The following is a 21973-nucleotide window of genomic DNA, read 5'->3' as shown; positions in this document are numbered from 1 at the left end:
TCATGTTTCAGCCGTAAAGCAGTTGTGTTTGAATCGCTGTGTTTCAGTTTGAAGGGTGGGATATGGCGTGAATTTACAGGGTACAGAGGAATAACACCTGAGTCCTCAGGAATGGCAACACATGGGGGGTATCATGGGCGAAACAGTATACTCTGTTATGTCCATAATACTGCTCATGTCCATAGGCGACGATTACCACTTTCCATCAGGTCGACCGTCAGCTTCTTTGCCATTCTCAGTTGTATAAAAAAAAATGTTATGCGAGACATTAAATATAATAAATCTATTCAGTATTATGCTGGTCTCATTAAGATTAAAACAATGGATGTGCATTTGCAACAGCGGCCGTATACTGCGGATTTCAGTGCATTGTGAAAGCTGTCTGGCGTTCTTGCTCCAGCCTTTCTAGTTTCTGCTTTACACATCGTGAATGTTTACTTCAAATAACTAAATTAAGTTACGTTACGTATTTTCAGATTTAATTAAAACACATGTGTCAAGTGTTTTGTTTTAGCAATAACATCAATGACTGAATAAGGCACTTTTTTTTTTAAATAGAACGCAGTTTTCAGTGGTCGTGTGACTAATTTTTTTTTTATTTAAAAATCAATTTACTAAACCGATTTTGAGGAAATTAAAAAAAAAATCCGTCTTTAATGATGTCGACACCAATTATTTTGATTTAAAAATCAAATTGTTAAACCAATATTGAAGAAATGTCTATGAGAGCAATCTGAAAATGTATACATTCAGGTAAAAAAATAATTTTTCAAGTCTGTTTACAAATGGCCGAGTTCTGAGGTAACAAATATAAATATATATATATATACATTTATCTGCTAACTTTTACCCGCGACATCGTCCTCGTTACCAGGATATATTCACTGACCGGAATAAAATAAGCCTATGTCCTTCTCTATCCCAAAATGCAAATTCCATGACAATCGGATAAGCCGTTAAAGTGCTATGAGGTAACAAACAAACAATCTCACTTTCACATCCATAATATTAGTAAGGATTAAAGTATAAATAAATAACCCACACTACACAACAACCATCATCATAATTTGTAATAGTCCGGATGATCGGCTACGCGCCGCTACAATCATCTCGGGTCCCATCATTTATTCCTAAGGATGTAATTACATCAATAGCTCATTCTTACAAATGAACCATTCAAACATACAAGTACCGAACATTAAATTCCGAACCCATCAAATGAAGGCCTTCTTTCGAAATCAGTTAATAAACTCATTTTAACGAGAATGTGTTTGTGTGTAAAGTACACGTGCTTACATTTTTTTTTATGTGTGTTAAGAAAGATATAATGCAAGGGTGTGATGGGCAAAAGGTAAATTCATCTATAATTTTTGTCTATGTTTTTGCTAATTCTGAAACGATTTCGGTATTTATTTTACATTATTTATGGTTTATTCCTTTTGTTAATTTTTTATATTTGTAACAATTGGTTGTATTTTTTATATTTATTTCTTCATAACTGAGTCAGTTATAAACCAATTTGGAATTATTTTTTATCTTACAGATTTCGTCCCATAGAAATTTTACAAAAATCGTCTCTGTGCTTTAGTTTTCATATCGATATAACTGGTTTTGCCACAATTGTGATCTGTTTTTTTTTTTTGGAGAACATAATCTTAAATTATTTTTGCGGAATAAAAACTGCTATAATAATAATAATAAACAAGGAATACTATTTGCGAAACAAAAAATATTTGTAGATACACAATATCGTGTTCTAAATTCAAATTCTTTTTATTTTTAATTTAATGTTTCTATGAATTTTGACGCAGTTCATCCATGTGTTTTTATTTATTTGCACATCGACAGTGTTACATATAGTTCGTTACATTAAAACACTTCAAATAAACATGATAAATATATGCACACCAGTAATACATATACACAGCATTAGCTAAGATAATAATCATGATATTTGAAAATATGAAATTACTTATTTGTACTTATTGCAAAAATATTGCAAAGAAGAGAATGAAAGAATACATTTAGACTATGTGACGACTTTTAATGTGATTTAATAGTTTATACTTGAAAGTACGCTATGAATCATGGAAAATATCAAGGTCTTTTATTTTTGCTTTAAGTTTGTTATAAAAGAAACTTATTCTAGTAATCATCATGATCATCCCCCCCCCCCCCTTGAAGGGTTTTGCCAGTAGTTGCCACGCTTAGCAGGTGGATTGACAACCGCAGTTAGGCTTTGGAGATGTTTTAAGAGGGCCACTGCTCCCTATCCCTCGTCCTCCCTTAGTCGCCTCTTACGACGCCCACGGGAAAGGAAGGGGTGGCCTATTCTATGCCGAAACTACACTGAGATATTCTAGCAATAGGTTGGTGCCTAAATTGGTTTTATATTGGCTAATTGATTTGTTGATAGAATCCAAAAAAAATTGAAAGATTTTTCTTATAACACAGGGGGCAAACGAGCATGCGGCTCACCTGATGGTAACTACCGTCGCCCATGAACACCCGCAACACCAGAGGCATTGCAGGTGTGCTGCCAGTATTTTAAAAAGGAATATGCTTTTTTCTTGAAGGTTATTATGTAGATTTACCAGAGGGAGACTTTGTACAAAAGTCGATTGCTTGGGTACCTCTATCCCATTCGTGTTTCTACCGTGAAGCAGTTGTATTTGCATGGCTGTGTTTCGGTTTGAAGTGTAGGATATGGCGTAAATTTGCAGGGTACAGAGGAATAACACCTAAGTTCTCAGGAATGGCAACACATGGGGGGTATCATGGGCGAAACAGTATACTCTGTTATGTCTATGGTACTGCTCATGTCTATAGGCGACGGTTACCACTTTCCATCAGGTGGGCCGTCAGCTTGTTTGCCATTCTAAGTTGTATAAAAAAAAGATGATAATCAGAAGTAATCTACAATCTTAGTGAACAATTTTATTCTGCAAAACGAGTGTATTGCATAAGGTGCGTCATAGATACGATAAAGATACTGTTATCATAATTACTCAGCTCGTATAGGCAATAAATCAAATTTAATATACTCACAATCCTTGGATAAATATATATCGTGCGAAATATAATAATATGCATTCATTTTGTTAATGGTACACAAGATAAATTATGTACGAAGCATTTAAAAGAATATTTTCGCAGTGTATAAGATGAATGTGAATTAAAACTAGTATCGCATTTATATATATTGTAATATATATTGCGTATTTGTATATATTGTATTGGTGGCTACATCCACCCGTACATGGTACATTTGCATGGCTGTGTTTCGGTTTGAAGGGTGGGGTATGGCGTGAATTTACTGGGTACAGAGGAATAACACCTGAGTCCTCAGGAATGGCAACGCATGGGGGGTATCATGGGCGAAACAGTATACTCTGTTATGTTTGCCATTCTAAGTTGTATAAAAAAAAACATGCTTAATACTACCCACATATCTAAACAGTATATCAGAGTCGTCGATCATCGAAGACAATGATAATCATCATTCCCATAACTTAGAGCTAGTTACTTATCTAATAATTTTTCGGGATTTTCCTTTATACGTCAATCAATACGTACGCCTGTATTGATCGTGTGTTGTTTCCTTAGTCACCTCTCACGACACGTTATGTATGAAAAGGAGTAGTGGGTTTCTATATGGCAATGTAATTACAGGGTACAAAGTACTTTATATTATTCTCAATTTTGTATATGTATATATATATATATATATATATATATATATATATATATATATATATATATATTTCAACTAGTACCGCTTTCGAGTGTCCACACCATACCACACCATAGGGAAGTGTCCGGGTACCCTGACATTTCCCTATGGTTGACTGGAAGAGAAAGAGAATGCTCTTAGCATTAAGTCCGCCATGTACACATATATGTAATGAATAAATAAATAAAGGCAATGAGGCAAAGGAAAAGGAGGCAAAAAAGACAAAGGCAAGGATGGAATGAAAAAACCATGGAAACCATCATGGTTAATTCCTGATGAATTTATCATGATGGGCTGACTGGCCTGTTTTCATTCTCATCGATCACCCTTCACTGGTGCTCCGCCAGCGTATCCCGTTAGCGCAGGCGGGGTTACCATATCATTTCCATACCTGAATATTAATAGAATAGTGGGATTACTCACCCCCCAAGCTACGATCGAATTAGCAACGATCTGCAATATGTTGTACCACATGATAACAACGCGCAAGTCGTACGGCTTCCTCCCTCTCATGTGCATTGGCAATATTAGCTTAATAATGACCAAATATACCGCAATTATAGCCATAACGGGCCACGGCGAGCTCATAAGCAGCCAATCTTTGCATCGAGGATCTGCAAATAGAAATATTATGTCATGATGATTGTGACACGCCTCGTTAGTTTAGTGAGTTGTATATGTTGCAGTCAAAAATCTTAACCAGTCAAAAGCACTTTTGACTGAAGAAGTTCATGTCTACAGGCGACGGTTACCACTTTCCATCAGGTGGGCCGTCAGCTTGTTTGCCATTCTAAGTTGTATAAAAAAAAGTGGTTTTGTCTAAAAATTATTGGTTATTAGTATTTTTGACTGCAAATTTGCGGTTAGGTTGGGTTTTTTTTTAATGGGTGAAAATGAAATGGTGACCCCGTCCGCGCTATCGGTATACATCGATGAGGCACTAGTGGAAGATGATAGGTGAGAATGAATGCAAGTCAGTTGTCCTACCATGATGAATTCGACAAGAATTAACCATGATGGTTTCCAGAGGGAATCACGTGGAGGTCGACTTGAGGGTATATTGCTAGCAATGGGGCTATTAGACCTCATTATTAACAATCGCTTTCCCTCCGGGTTAGGTTTTTTTTATTGGATGAAAATGGAATGGTAATCCGCCTGCGCTAACGGTATACGCTGTCGGGGCACCAGTGAAGAGTGATCGATGAAGATGAAAACAGGCCAGTTAGCCTATCATGATAAATTCATCTGGAATTAACCATGATAGTTTCCAGGGGGAACCGCGAGGAGGTCGACCTGGTTGGGTATATTGCTAGCAATGGGATTTTCAGTCTCCATTACTAACAATCCCTTTCCCCCCCCCCCCCCCTCCGAGTTAGGTTAGGTACTTTTAACTGGTATTTTAGTCAAAAGTATTATTGACTAAAGCATACGGTCAAAAGTTCTTTCGATTGTCTTTGCTAGTCAATTGTACTTTTGACTGGTTCAGAGTTTTGACTGCAACATATATACAGCTCGACAAACATTGAAATTGTGAAATTAAAGTTATGATATAAAACGCAAATAGACAGTCAGATGAGTTTTTTAAATGACTCCATAAAGAATGTTCTTAATTGGCTTACGTTTTTTTTTTTGTTTATTTGTCACGCGATATCTTTCTCAATTTTCAACGGACTTCAAAAAGAAGGTAGTTCTAAATTTGGTTATATTTATTTTAAATTCGTTATTTCATTATTCCGTCAATTGTAAACCGATTTGGTATTTTTTTTTATCTGGAAAGATCTTCGTCTATATCTAGATATATCTTTAATATTTTATATATCAAAAATAGCCATTTAAAAAAAATAAAAGACTCATTCTTAGTGACCTGAATTCTGTAATACTTAGCAATATAAAAAAAAATACGAATAAAGTATGATATCCAGTTGGTGTTCCGTATATTTTTTTTTTTTTATTAGACGTACTTTAATTTGCAAGTTTTATTTAAATTTCTCTAACGTCCGTTGAAATTAAATTTAAATAAAGAACAAATGTTTTTGGTTTTTTTTTTTTTTAATGGCATTTCAAGGGAAACCCTCTAATTCTAAATGTTTAAATATATACAATATTAAAATTCCGTGTGGTCCCTGATGATAATATTTAATATTATATATAATTCTAAGTCGTTTGAAAGTGTTGCCCTCTAATGTCAAAAGTTTCTAGATCACCTTTGTTACAATATATACGAACGTCTTTGTCACGTCTGACATGGCCTCCCAGATGACGGTTTTACCTGCCCACCTAAGCACGAAGCAAGTGACAACCGATAAGTCTAGACATTAATTTGAAAATTTGGAGGTTTAACCTAATAAAAAATATAAATTCACTTCATATAAATCTTCATTTATTTTAACATTGAGACTCCGATATCTCTAAACCTATCTCTGAAAATTTAAATATTGTAAGGACGAATATGAACTAACTTTTTTCATACATTTAAATCAAAATTACTTTTAATTTAATTTATTAATGTCCATAAAGTAATTTCGTGACACTATCAAATTAAAATATTAGGTATAAAGTTTCATGAAATGGTGATTCAGAATCGAACTCATCATTTATTTATTTATTTAAACATTAATGCACAGTAAAATTCTATGTACATTTGGCGGACTTAACACCGGACGGTGTTCTCTAGCAGTCAACCATTGGGCAAATCGAGAAATAGGCGGTGCATTTTTGAATAGAGGAAAAATAAAGCAATACTTGATAAATTGATATAATATAAACATACACATAATATATTAAATAAATAAATATATACATACAATAAATACATAAAATATTACTATATAAAACAAAACAACTGCATTTGAAGAGCAAATAGTAATCAATGACTCAGAGTAACCAGAAGGGGAAGCTTAAAAGGTGAAGTGATTTTTCTAAGGTGTAATAATACATTATTTGTATGGAAATATATATTTATTTAATCAACTTTTTGTTGCGACAAATACCGTTTTATAATTAATATGCGCATCCCTAAATCTACCGAGCTAACCCCCGTCCGCTCTCGTTTATTGTATTGCCATAAATTAAAGTTTATCTCGCCGCCATCTTATCGCACCAAGACCAACTGCTTCAAATTGAATCGTGTACAAAGGAATATTAAAATGTATTCACATTGAGTCCGCTGTTGCAATTGCAAGCGTGAGGCTCACGTTGCGCTAATATGTTATTGCATCCAACTCAGTTGTGTACTTACCTACTAAAATAATAAAATAAAAATATTTTTTATTCAAGTAAAGTTAATAATAAGCATTTTTGAATACTCATTTTTCTTTCTTAGCTCAGAGGGCATACCATGAAATACTTTCCGAAATTTCGGATCCGAACGAAACAAAAATTTGATGCTAAAATTACGTGATACGTACCGTTTAAAAATATTTAAAATGCTAAAATATCGTTCCTTTTAACTTTTATGGTAGGATTTATGACAAACGAAATGTTAAGCTCCATTTACAGGGTCGATTTCGGTACGAACAAAAACATGAAATTGAGCCCGAAAATTCGGAATTTCATTTCATGGTAGACCACCAGTTCAGTATGCAATTTCAGCTGAGAAGAACAGGCAAGAAATAGCTGTTGCTTTATTTTTCAAATAAGAGTTAAGTATACAAAAAATAAAAATACGACTGGATAAAATCATGTCTATGGTTACCACTTTCCATCAGGTGGGCCGTCAGCTTGTTTGCCATTCTAGTTGCATAAAAAAAACAACTATCACAAATTTCGTATTGATAAATAAAAAGATACAACGCTACAATTAATCACAGTTACTTTACTTTAGTATGCTTTATTTTCTTTAACAACGGAACGGATTTGATAAATTCTGTTATTTCGTTGGGCCTCATGATTAACAATCTTCCTACCTCCCACGTCCACTGCCTTGGGGTACTCGACACCAGTGTTGATTGATAAATGAATTTACGTTTGTTAGTTTCACTAAAACTCGAGAACGGCTGGAACGATGTGGATAGTTTTAATTTTGAAATAATTGTAAAAGTCTAAGGGAGGTTTAAAAGGTGAAAATATATGAAAAAATTGTAAAAAAAAAATAATAAAAATAACAATTTTATTATCCTACCCATACTGTTCGTATCTGTCAAACAGAATGCGTTCGGGAATTAATTTTGAGACGTAATGTGTATAAAGAAATTCAGAAATTAGTACGAATTTCGCCGAGTCTGTTAGTTTCAAATAAAACCTATATCAATGCAACAGCGTGATATTACGCACTTACTAATATTATAAATGTGAACGTGGGTTTGTTTGTTACTTTATACGAGGTCTGTCCGGAAAGTTCGTATAAAAGTGTTCTGGAATGCGAGAAAGAGGAGTGGGGAGGCCAGGTAAGCGCAGGACCCCTTCCTTATGTCCCTAACAATGCTTCAGTTCTGGTCTGACCGCCGTGCGGTGCGAACTGGCTTGTCACGCCATCTGTGAAGTTACCTCTTAACGAAACCCCGTCGGCATGGAGCCCGCTTCCGTTGAAGAGCAGCGCGTCGTAATCAAGTTTCTCTCGAAACTCGGCAAGAATGGCCGTGAAATTTTTGCCGATCTCAGAACAGTAAAATCCCAAAGCAAAGAGTGGAAGACATCCGGGGAACCACGAACAAAAAAATCAAGAAAATCCCGCTCAAATGTCAAGACAATGTTGATTGTTTTTTTCGATGTTCGGGGGATTGTCCATCAAGAATTCGTCCCTCCAGGCCAGACAGTTGATGGAAAATTCTACGTCGATGTGCTCAGACGCCTCAAAGCTCGTGTGGCACGAGTTCGTCCAGAATTGGCGCGAGAGGGGCGTTGGATTCTTCACCACGACAATGCCCCTGCCCACACCTCTCTTGTTGTCCGTGAGTTTTTGAGTAAAAATTCCATTACGGTGACCGAACACCCCCCCTATTCGCCGGATTTGGCCCCGTGTGACTTCTTCTTGTTCCCAAAAACCAAATTGGTACTTCGGGGGCGGCATTTGGGGGACATAAATGAGATAAAAAAAGCTACGACGGGGCAGCTGAGAAACCTACAACCAGAGGACTTTCAAGGAGCCTTCTCACAGTGGAAACGGCGTTGGCACAAGTGCATTATGTCACAGGGGGAGTACTTTGAAGGGGATAAAATTGATTTACCTGAATAATGGTAAAATAAAATTTTTAAAAAACTTTTATACGTACTTTCCGGACAAACCTCGTAGCTATTCGTCCTATAAAGAAATTTTACTACAAAATTGTTTTGCAAAAATATAACTAGATGGCGCTGCAACAAATCTACATATATTTTTTTTGTTTATTTAAGTTCGATATACATCCGAATACATAAGTTTCTAATCCAATTCGGTATTTTCATTTCTTGACCTTCGGAAGTACAATAGCTCCTTAATACGTAAGTACTATGAGGTTTGGTATACACATATTATAAGTGACGAAGAATGATATGGGCTGCTTTTTAGCCTGGTCAGTCAAAATATCCCAGTCCGCAAACGAAGTCGCGGATAAAAGCTAGTAAGCTATAATCTATTTCAATAGAACTTAATGAAAAGCAACCAAGTTTTCTTGAAATTTGTTACAAAAACACTCTATAAATGAAATTTAAAAACGAATCGAAGTCCTATTGGGCATCGGCAAGTAAAGAATACGGTTCTAAGTACTTAATCTTGAAATTACGAGTTTTTTTTTTTTTAATGGATGATAATATAATAGTAGCCCCACCCGCGCTATCGGTATACATCGGCGGGACACCAGTGAAGAATGATAGGTGAGGATGAAGTAGGTCAGTTAGCCCATCGTGACGAATTCAACGAGAATTGTTCACGATGGTTTCCAGGGGGAACCACGTGGAGGTCGATCTAATAAGGCATATTGCTAGCAATGGGGCTGTCAAACTCCATTGCTAACAATCCCTTTCCCCCAAATTACGAGTATTATGCATCAAGTCGGAAGTGCATGTATGAATACGCTCTAGTTTTATTATATAAATTATTGCTCCTTAATTAAACGCAATAGTAATAATAATAATAATCTTCTATTCGGAGTTCCAACATAAAGAGAGGAAGAGTCCCTCTTAAAACATCACCAAAAGCCAAACTGCAGTTTCCAATCTGCCTGCCAAGCGTGGCAACTACGGGCAAAACCTCCGTTATGGAGGAAACAATGTTCTGCAGTGGACAGTTAACGGCGATACAACAAAAAAATATATAGCTAACACTAGCAATGGGGTTCTCAGTACCCCATTACTAACAATCCCTTACCTCTAGTAGTTATTCTATAGTTAGTAAACAGAGTTATCAGAATAAATATTGTTTGATACCTTCTGTCTACCTCATATCGACATAGGATAAAGATAGATAATAAAAAAATAGTTACCTGCATTTTCATTAAATATTTCATTGTATATTCTATAAATAGCTTCCATGTTTTTGTTAATAAAATATTTAACAATACAAATGTTTGTGTTCAATCACTTCGCGCTGTCGTTACAATATGGTAACGTGACGGAAATTGTTTTAACCGCGGGTTCATTGTTTCAATTTCATGAATATAGTTGTTTTTTATTAACTTATACATGTTGTGCAGTTAATGCAAAAAGGAGAAAATTACAAAAAATATAGTTTGCTAAAACGACCTTTTATAATGAAATAAATCTAAATCTATTCGCTAAAACTATATTTTTAGCAGCACTATATGTCTAGCAGTGAAATGCTAATCAGGATAATAAATGCTCGTGATTTATTTTGTTTTTAATACAGGACGGGTTTGCACTTGGATTTATTTAATGAGAAAAATGCCATACCTCAAGTATTGCTATTTTTTTTTTTTATTACTTCACCAGGTAAAATAAAGTATAATATATTATTACATAACAATTATAAACTTAGTGTTTATAATTGTTATGGAATGAGCTCCCTGCCGAAGTTTTTCCCAAGAGACTACACCATGGGGTTCTTCAAAAGGGGGGTAAAGAGGTTTCTTCAGGGTCGGCAACGCGCGCGTAATACCTCTGGTATTGCAGGCGTTCATAGGCTAAGGTAACCGCTTACCATCAGGTGGGCCGTATGCTTGTTTGCCACCTCAGTGGTATAAAAAAAACTAAAGTAAAATAATAAAAAAAGAATTTTTCATATCGATTTAGAACTGATGGGAGTTATGAGGTAATAAACGTAAAAAAATATAATCGAATTGAAAACTTAATTTTGAAGTCTTTTGAAAAAGGGCGGCGTATTATTTTGTCCTTAGTGGCATATTTCTAGGCAGAGCACTATTAAAATAGTTCGTACAAGTATTCAAGTTTGAAGTTTCATCACTCCCCCGCCGTCGTGCCCTCATCTCGCCACTAATGCGTTTTACGTGCTATTATCAAGGTCGGAACACACGATTTGTAATAAACAGCCCTCGTTTGTTCCGCCTCTTATAAAATAATACTGAATTGCCCCAATTAGCTCAGACGATTTTTCGGCGCGGCTATAATTGTAGAGTGCATCTATAATTGTAGTCACTCGTTACACATCGTTATTCTGGTGGGACAGGATGGTTGTTAGCAACGAGAGGTAGCTGCCAGACATATATATATATCCTGCAAGGTGTCCTTCACGTGATCTCCCCTAGAAACTTATAATGAATACACATCTCTTGCGACGTCAAGGGAATGAAAGGCTCAGGGTCGGCAACGCGCGCGTAATATCCCTGGTATTGCAGACGTTCATAGGCTACGGTAACCGCTTACTATCAGGTGGGCCGTATGCTTGTTTGCTACCTCAGTGGTATAAAAAAATATTGTATTCTTACTTCAAAGGATTCTTTAATGTAACACAGTCTAAAGACGATAATATGATAATGCCTGTTTTAAACATCTGTTGCTCTCCGTATTTACTAATATGTATTTATTATTTTATATCTTACTTCTTTATGGATATGTGAATACCTTCCAAATACGAACAAACATTGACACAATATAGTTCCTCTTTTACCGACTTCAAAAAGAAGAAGGTTCTCGATTCGGATGTATTTTTTTACGTTCCCTACGTCGTAGCCGTCAGTTATAAAACAGCTTGAATTTATTTTTTTTTTATAAAAAAAAATATAATTATGGTCTGATCTTAAAAAAATTACCAAAATCAATTCAATAGTTTAGTTTTGAAATCAAAATAACTAGTTTTGCTGCAATTGATTTTTTTTATACACAGTCTTAAATTATTAAAATAATTGTTTGTTGTATCAGCCTGTATAAAAACAATATTAAGGTTGAAATAATGATATCCTTACTAACATTATAAATGTGAATGTGAGTGTGTTCATTTGTTAGCTCTGGACTCCTTAACAGCTCAACCAATTGTAATGAAATATGATAGGAAAGTGGTGTTCGGAATAAAGAAGGGCATAGGCTACGTTTAATCCCGGTCGATCCATATATGCTTATCACGCGGACAAAACCACCGGTGAAAACTAGTATTGTGATAATTATATATATATATATAGTATATTATGATAATTATAATATATAAATAATACATAATGCAACATCCACTTTTGCCCAATTTTGTTGATATAAATATTAACTAGTTAAGATTAAAAATGACAAGAAATCGACTTTAATATTTTGTTTTTTTTTTATATTTAATTAAATTAAAAGAAAATCTGAAAAGATAGTTTCATTCATGTTTTTACCATGGAGAAGTTGTGTTTACATGGCTGTGTTTCGGTTTGAAGGGGGGATGTGGCAGTGATATACAGGGTACAGAGGAATAACACCTGAGTCCTCATGAATGGCAACGCATGGGGCGTATCATGGGCGAAACAGTATACTCTGTTATGTCCATTGTACTACTCATGTCTATAGGCGACGGTTACCACTTTCCATCAGCTTGTTTGCCATTCTAAGTTGCATAAAAAAAAGTCTATTCATTTACTACTTTATCATTTTTAAAAGCATTACTTTTACATCTACAGAATATCTATATATCTCAACGGTAGAAGTACTGTAAATATAGTGTAGAAGTACTGTAAAGTAAGTAGAAGTACTGTAAATGTATTTATAAATTACTAAATTGTAATAAACACACTATCACAATTATAATCATTATCATATCAGCCCTTAACTGTTTACTGCTAAACATATGCCTCCCCCATAAAGGGGGGTTTTGCCAGTAGTTACCACACTTGACAGGCGAATTGATTACCGCAGTTAGGCTTTAGTAATGTTTTAATAGGGACGCTGCTACCCATCCCTCTACCATTAAGTACCCTTAGTCGCCGCTTACTACACCCGTGGCTAAGGAAACAGGGGCCCATTCTATGCCGAGACCACACGGCATCACATTCATAATATTATTTTATACTTACCAGAGGGAGACTTTGTACAAAAGTCGATTGCTTGGGTACCTCTGTCCCATTCGTGTTTCAGCCGTGAAGCAGTTGTGTTTGCATGCCTGTGTTTCGGTTTGAAGGATGGGATATGGCGTGAATTTACAGGGTACAGAGGAATAACACCTGATTCCTCAGGAATGGCAACGCATGGGGGGTATCATGGACGAAACAGTATACTCTGTTATGTCCATGGTAGGTATTGCTCATGTCTATGGGCGACGGTTACCACTTTCCATCAGATGGGCCGTTAGCTTGTTTGCCATTCTAAGTTGTATAAAAAAAAATACTTTATGTACTACTGTATTTAGTAAATAATATGATATAAGGACTACAAATCATACAAAGATAAATTTCAAATGATCGATCTTCACATTCAACAGAATTCTTTTATTCTTGTATAAATAATTGTAAATTTATTTAATTTCCAGTCGAAAGAGAAGATGACGCGAGGGGTGCGGCGCGGCTGTGTCAGGCTGAGGGCGGCCGTCATTGGCATTGATGACGAGGACGACTCCACCTTCACCATCACAGTCGATCACAAAACCTTTCACTTTCAGGTGAATATCATACATATTTATTTATATTAAATGTAAATATAAAAATAATATTAAATACAGTTAATTTTAAAAAGAAGTGATAGAAAAGGCGGCCTTATCGCTAAGCAATCTTTTCCAAACAACCTTAACAATATATATATATATATATATATATATATATATATATATATATATATATATATATATATATATATATATATATATATATATACACGCATGCACGCACGCGCAAACACACACACACTCCCACTCTCTTAATAGTACACATACATACGTATTTTAATTTATAATAATCCAGTTAATTTCAGTTTCTTAGTAAACCATAAATACAATGAATTATTTATTATTTTTTCGATATGTCTTTATTAAAGTGAATAATATTATTATATGGTCAATAAGAAATGAAATTTTTATTTTAGTAAAAAACATAACTGTAGTTTAAATAAGTTAGAGTATTGATATTAATCTCATCAAAAACATAAATATGAAATAAGAGCCAAATTTAATATTACGAATATGAAACGTTTGGACTCAGCCGAAAAAAGAATTGGAATATGGGTGTCAAAATTCTGTGTAAAAATCTTAATTTACAAGTTACTAAAACATGCAATGTTATAAAATTAATTTGTTTAACAATTTCTTTTGTTGTCAATATTTTATAGTAACTATCTCGAGGTCACTAAAACAACTTCCCTACTACCTTACTAGAATATTTATCAAGTAATCCAGAAGTAAGATAAAAAACAGTCCATGCCAATACTTTTTAAACTATTGACACCAGAGGGCGCACAGTAACAGTAGTAATGCCAACATCACCTCTTCCAGGCCCGCGATGGATTAGAACGGGAACGATGGGTCCGCGCGCTTGAAGACACCATATCGAGACATGGCAGACGAGAGCGATGGTCTCGCAGTATGCCGGCGCCCCGACACCGCCACGGGGATCTCGAGCGGCGCATATCAGAGGCTGACGCGTACTTGCAAATTATGATTGACCTTGTTTCTGTAAGTACACATTGTCATAACATTGGATAAAGATGGAATGAAATACCAGCCTATATTTTTTTTAAATGGATGAATATGGAATGGTAACTCCGTCGGTGCTATCGATATCCGCTGTCGAGGCACCAGAGAGAGATGATTAGGTGAGAATGAAAACAGGTCAGTTAGCCCATCCTGATGAATTCAACAAGAATTAACCACAATGGTTTCCAGGGGGAACCGTGTGGAGGTCAACCTGATAGGGTATATTGCTAGCAGCCAGAGGTTGATATGATAGGGTATACCATAGAACACAAATGAGAGAAATATAAAAAAAATGTTGTTTTGCTACAATTTTTTTTTTAATAGAGTTCTCAGGCAAAGCCACCGTCTACGCATACCTTAAAATCTTATCAAACAGGCTGAATCTGAACTTATCTGAAGAGCTAGTTGCTCTACTATTGTACTTACCTAAATCAACTCGTGTTTCAACCGCCAAGTTACTACTATGACGTTTCGGTTACATTGGCATATTATGAATACTGGAGACAACATCTTCATCCTCAAAATTGATAACGTATTTTCTTGCCAGAATGTCACAGGATAATCAGAGATTTTCATAGTACTGTTCATGTCTATACGCGACAGTTACCACTCTACATGAGTGGTCAGCTAATTTGCCAACTAATGCATATCGTCTCACCCGATAGCTTGTGGGGTATATCGAATTTACAGGAAAATATGACTCATATATATGATATATCTTCATGTTACTACGGTAAGCAATGCGCAAATATTGTCTCTTAAATCGAGCATATGCTTAAGTACCACCTTTATTGTTAACAAGGTACATTTTACAGTTGGAATGGGCATTGTACATCATCGTACCCATATAGATACAATATCAATATATATTGGTCCAATAACAGATATAGTAAATATCGTTTATCCGATATATATGATATCAAAATACATAACCCGATCGAAATTAATACAGATATCCAATCTTATGGGTAATGACCTTTTTTACCCATGCTTATCCTATAATAATAAATCAATTTTTGTTACAGAAAATGAGCACACGTGTATCAGAGCTAGCCGATCCACATGAGAAAAGTAAAGGGCAAGTTATATTAGACCACTCCAACGTAAGTATTGAGTAGACGCACTGCCTTATTTGTCTATTTAAAAAAAAAAAACGTTAAAAAGGATGAGATACTCATTTCAACTTAATATTTTTGCGCTATATTTTCATCATTTCTAAACTGATTTCGATGATTCTTTTTATAAGCAATAGAACCTTTATGAACTTCTGTGATAATCTTATATTAATTTAGCACCATTAAAATAGTCTTTTTTATGCAATATAATGTTAATTTACTAATAGCAAATATAGATATATAAATAATAGCGAGAAGAAAATTTAAATATTATATTCCACAAAAATATACTTTAATCGATACGAAATTCGTCTACTCAAAGTGTGAGGCAGTAGGCAGTGTGTTCAATACACCAGTCTACTCAGAATGTGAGGCAGTAGGCAGTGTGTTCAATACACCAGTCTACTCACAAGGTGAGGTAGTAGGCAGTGCATTCAATATACCAGTCTACTCAGAATGTGAGGCAGAAGGCAGTGCATTCAATACACCAGTCTACTCACAAGGTGCGGCAGTAGGCAGTGTGTTCAATACACCAGTCTACTCAGAATGTGAGGTAGAAGGCAGTGCATTCAATATACCAGTCTACTCAGAATGTGAGGCAGAAGGCAGTGCATTCAATACACCAGTCTACTCAGAATGTGAGGTAGTAGGCAGTGCATTCAATATACCAGTCTACTCAGAATGGGAGGCAGTAGGCAGTGCATTCAATACACCAGTCTACTCAGAATGTAAGGCAGAAGGCAGTGTAATCAGTACACTAGTCTACTCAGTAGTTGAGGCATTAGGAAGTGTATACAATACACCAATCTACTCAGGTGAGGCAGTAGGCAGTGTGTTCAATACACCAGTCTACTCACAAGGTGAGGCAGTAGGCAGTGTAATCATTACACTATCAAGATTGTCAACCGTTTCAACTTTTTTTTATTATAAATTTAATCTAGGAACTCCTAACTGAAATTAAGTCGCATTTATTAATCCTAAATGGGCCTTTTAGGACCAAAAATTGTCATGCAAATTACCATGTAAAAAGCCTTTTAGACTTGTACAGTAAAGTAATAGCTTCCCTTTTTATATATTTTCTTTTCTTTGCAGGCAATGTTGGATAACATAAAACATTCCATAGTGCTTCTTCAAATAGCTAAGGTACTTAATGCTGTTTATTTTATCGCATATAATACTACCGTGCTGACTGTATGAATATCAGCTGCTTGAAATAGTCGCGTATTGCTTAAAATTTTTTTTATGTATTTTTTATAACACAGAATAACAAACAAACTGTTGACGCCACCTGATGGAAAGTGAAAAGTGGAAGTATGACAAAATACATTGCAATACCTAAAGGGATACTATCACGCCTTGCCGTTTTTGAAGACTAACATTTATGACTCGAATTAAAAATTTTAATTACAAGATAATACAATGTAATTAATTCATTGTGCGATCTATGGAGGTCTATTAACATGAAGCTTCCATAAAGATATACATGTATAAATACAATTTAATAATACTGATATTCATTATGGAATCGATCCTTCGATCTCAAGAAATTGAGAAAAATACAATTATTATAGGTTAAATAGAATAAAATCAATTCTTTAATTAACTTATTAGCACAAAAATCCGCTCGATTATTTATTTTACCTTTCAATTTCCCCTTTTTTATTTCCTAGACAACCGTCAACAAAATGACATTAATGTACCATATTTGACTTTATATTGCGATTGCTGGATTTAGAGTGACAAGGAACAAAGCAACATTCTAATTTTTTTTATACAACTTAGAATGCCAAACAAGCTTACGGCCCACCTGATGGAAAGTGATAACCGTCGTCTATAGACATGAGAAGTACCATGTACATAACAGAGTATACTATTTCCCCCATAACACACCCAAATCTGAGGATTCAGGTGTTATTCCTCTGTACCGTGTAAATTCACTGCCATATCCCACCTTTCAAACCGAAATACAGCCATGCAAACAACTGCTATTAGTAGAAACATGAATGAGACAGAGGTGTACAAGCAAACGACTTTTGTATGAAGTCTCCCTCTGGTTAATATATATTTAAGTATATTATGGCTTTACTTTTTTATTCACAGTGTACAATAACTTAGACCAGGCTCTATACAATTCTGAAACATCTTTTTAGCTGTTACTTTGTTCAATGATAGCTCTTTAACTTTACACACTTTATAACGAGAATATAACTATGTAAACTCCTGATATTTCAACGCCGTTACAAACCTCAAATTCTCAATCCAAGTTTGTTTCTTATCAAAATAAACGATCGAAGTTAAAAAATTGTTCCTTTGAAATCCTGTCTAAAGCCTATTATGACATTATGATCTGTCAATTGAATTGCCAACCTAAAAATAATAAATGTTACCTATTACTATCTTAACGTGCTAAGTTTTATGCTAATAAAACCCTAAATGTTTCCTATTTCTTTATTAAAGTTCCGAAAAATTCCAAATCTTTCCAATGTTTCCTATTTCTTTATATCCAATATAACACTATAAGTTACGATTTCTTACAGAATACTGTAAATCCGGTCAATGGTGTTTATCAAGGACCGACGAGTTCATCCCAAACACATATCAAACAAGGTAATTTTTTTTTTTAACTAAACTATATTTCTTCTAATCTTAATTCTAATCTCGATTCGACAATACTGAAATAGCATTTTACTTGTTTAAAATAAATATTACATATTCTTTATTATTATAATTTTTTGTACTACTTAAAAGAGCGAACCAGCTGACGGCCCACCTGTTGGAAAGTGGTAACCGTCGCCTATAGACATGAGCAGTACCATGGACATAACAGAGTATACTGTTTCGCCCATGATACCCCCCATGTGTTGCCATTCCTGAGGACTCAGGTGTTATTCCTCTGTAGCCTGTAAATTCACTGCCATATCCCATATTTCAAACGGAAACACAGCCATGCAAACATAGTCTTAGTATTAGTCTTATTATTTTATTCCATACCAATTTTTTAAATTTTTTTTTTATATTTAGACATGATTTTTTTTTTATATTCACCATGACATATTGACTTTTGCCCATCTAGTCATCTCTTATATATAATAAGAATAAATAAGAATACAATGTATTCTATCTACATTCGTCAGGATTTACATTACGGTATGTATTGTAAATCCTAACCACATGAAGATGTATTGTCTCCAATTCTTGTCTCTTTTTTTTATACTACTTAGAATGGCAAACAAGGTGACGGCCCACCTGATGGAAAGTGGTAACCGTCGCCTATAGACATGAGCAGTACCATGGATATAACAGAGTATACTGTTTCGCCCATGATACCCCCCATGCGTTGCGTCAAAATTATATCATACAAGTTTATGTGTAGGTGCAGAATTGTCACCGCAGGTTGAAATGGGCGCCGAGTGTCGTGAGCTGCCGACCCCCACGCGACCGCTGCCGTCACTGGAGGACATGGATGCGCCCAGTATGTTATCATTATTGTGTCGGCCTACCGCTTACATAATAATTATCTATGACAACATACGTAACATATTAAAAAGAAATCGTAATTAAGACGTTTTCGACTACAGTCCCTTATCTATCAGATCTTGCTGTTTTATTCTATAAAATTAGCCTAGTTCGGGGGCTAATAGATGTATCTAGGTGTAAATTGTTATTAAATAAAGAATTATCAATAATAAAAATAAGCATTACTACTCTTATACTAGTAAATTTCAATTATAAATCATAATTACACTTTCAAATTCTCCATACAACGCCATCTAGCGATAACGAAAGTATTCCACGTTATTTATACTTTTTTACTAGATGGCATAAATAACCGTGGCACGTGAACTGATAAACAACATTTCAATATTTATATGAATATAAATATTTATAAATTCATGAATATTTAATAAATAAATCACTTACAATAAACACGGACATTACACATGATTTCGATATTGTTCAAGTTCAATAAACAATTTTGAATGAATAAATATTATTTTAGAACGCTGTTGAGAAATTTGTCTGATGATAAGTGATATTTACAAATGGTAATTCAACAGTATTGCTCTAAATTACTAAAACAATCATTACTTTATCGTAACGTATAAATTATATGTAATAAATTTATTATTATTATTATTTATTTCAGTCCGTGTAGGTCCCGGCATAGAATAAGCCACCTCTTTCTTTCTCGTGTCGTTCTTACGCCTCTTGGCGAGTAAGGCAGCTTGTCGTGGAAGGATAGGCAGCAGCGTCCCTCTTGAAACATCGCCAGAAGCCAAACACTACGTTTTACTCTCCACTCAAGCTCCTTTTTTCCCCATCAGTTGTCGTTTATATATATATATATATATATATATATATATATATATATATATATATATATATATATATATATATATATATTTCGCTAGAAATCGCATGACGTAATGACGTATGATATCGCAGACTAATAAGTCGTTTGTTACACAGGAGCGATGTCCCTCTTCGTACCTGACACATCGTACTCTTCTTCGGAGGGGGAGGACGATTTCTACGACGCGGACGACGAGCCCGCCGACATCCCCCAGCCTGGACCCAGGTGAGAATAGCTTAGTGCTTGCGACGCGGCAATCAACGAGGTTAAGCAACAAATACATTTTATCAAAGGGAGACTTTGTATAGAAGTCGTTTACTTGGCTAGCTCTGTCCCATTCGTGTTTCTGCCGTGAAAGAGTTGTGTTTGCGTGGCTGTGTTTCGGTTTAAAGGGTGAGATAAAGCGGTGAATTTACAAGGTACAAAGGAATATCTCCTAAGTCTTAAAGAATGGAGGGTGTCATGGTACATGTCATCAGGGTATCATGGGCGAAACTGTATACTGTGTTGTGTCCATGATACTGCTCATGTCTATAGGCGACGGCTACCACGGTCAGTCAGGCGGGCCGTCAGCTTGTTTGCCATTTTAAGTTGCATAAAAATCTTTGTGTACTTATATATATATTAGTTGCTTTGTTATTTAATTTCTTGTGTATTTCCATGGGACTTCATGAATAAAACTTTATTTAAAAAAACTGTTATTGGCACTGGGGGGGGTCATGGGATGGGGGATGAGGGATCGTCAACCAACGTGATAACGAAACGTGCCGTTTGTCACGTTTATTACCGAGTCGTTCATACATTCTTTTGTGTTTACAATTGACGATTATTTATAAATATTGACTCGGAAAAAAAAACTGCCATGCAAACAAAACTGCTTCACGGTTAAAACACGAATGTGACAGAGGTACCCAAGCAATCGACTTTTGTACAAAATATCCCTTTGGTAAAGCTTCTGTGCTTCTGGGCGGAGCTGGGTTGGCTGTACTAGCCACGACTCATACGCACAACGGCTCAAATGAGAAGCTAAGCGCGGACAAGAGAGTCCAATTTACATTACATTAATAATACTTTTAATATTATTTTACCACCTTATTCATAAAAACATCTTACTCTCATTAAGCTATTTACAGTAATGACATTTTTTGTCTTTTTCTTTTATCCTAAATTCTTAATTTAAAACACTTCAATAGCTAAAGTAGGTATGTAAGTTTTTCTTTTTTTTTTATTTATAATTCGGGCGAGGGGAAAGGTATTATTAGTAATAGGATCTAACTGCCCTATTGCTAACAATATACCCCATCAGGTCAACCTCCACGCGGTTCCCCTGGCAACCATCTTGATTCATTCTTTATAAATTTGTCATTATGGGTTAACTGACCTGCTTCATCCTCACCTATCATCTCTGACCGGTATCCCGCCAGCGTATACCGATAGCGCAGGCGGAGTTACCATACCATTATCACTCTTAAAAAAGAACCTAATTCAGGCATCTCGTATTAAAGCTATTTACAAATTTACAGTACCTACATTTTCCAAAAGTCGATTGCTTGGGTACCTCTGTCCCATTCGTGTTTCAACCGTGAAGCAGTTGTGTTTGCATGGCTGTGTTTCGGTTTGAAGGGTGGGATATGGCGTGAATTTACTGGGTACAGAGGAATAACACCTGAGTCCTCAGGAATGGCAACGCATGGGAGGTATCATGGGCGAAACAGTATACTCTGTTATGATGGTTACCACTTTCCATCAGGTTGGCCGTCAACTTATTTGCCATTCTAAGTTGTATAAAAAAA

The 21973-nt window shown here is 35.2% G+C and overlaps 2 protein-coding genes across 3 annotated transcripts in view; one reads left to right on the top strand and one right to left on the bottom strand.

Annotated features, from left to right (window-relative positions):
• Window positions 1-10255, bottom strand: part of LOC116413069 (elongation of very long chain fatty acids protein) — a 40445-nt gene extending 30190 nt beyond the window's left edge. The window contains exons 1-2 of the mRNA XM_031909918.2: window positions 10132-10255; window positions 4157-4347 (exon numbers count right to left, since the gene is read on the bottom strand). Of these exons, the coding sequence (XP_031765778.1) occupies window positions 4157-4347; window positions 10132-10180 (240 nt within the window). The 5' untranslated portion in view covers window positions 10181-10255. The remainder of the gene's footprint in view (window positions 1-4156; window positions 4348-10131) is intronic.
• The window catches only part of LOC113510458 (oxysterol-binding protein-related protein 9), a 112008-nt gene that overhangs the window by 31650 nt on the left and 58385 nt on the right, over window positions 1-21973 (top strand). For both annotated transcript variants that reach the window (XM_052899695.1, XM_052899694.1), the window contains exons 2-8: window positions 13557-13685; window positions 14511-14690; window positions 15737-15814; window positions 16919-16969; window positions 18364-18433; window positions 19200-19298; window positions 20297-20405. In XM_052899695.1, coding sequence (XP_052755655.1) covers window positions 13557-13685; window positions 14511-14690; window positions 15737-15814; window positions 16919-16969; window positions 18364-18433; window positions 19200-19298; window positions 20297-20405 — 716 coding nt within the window. The remainder of the gene's footprint in view (window positions 1-13556; window positions 13686-14510; window positions 14691-15736; window positions 15815-16918; window positions 16970-18363; window positions 18434-19199; window positions 19299-20296; window positions 20406-21973) is intronic.

Source organism: Galleria mellonella, unplaced genomic scaffold (assembly GCF_026898425.1).
Source record: "Galleria mellonella isolate WM207_F2 unplaced genomic scaffold, CSIRO_AGI_GalMel_v1 utg63, whole genome shotgun sequence".
Classification (NCBI taxonomy): Eukaryota; Metazoa; Arthropoda; class Insecta; order Lepidoptera; family Pyralidae; genus Galleria; species Galleria mellonella.
Note: the sequence above shows the minus strand (reverse complement) of the source record. Positions and strands in the feature narration are given on the sequence as shown.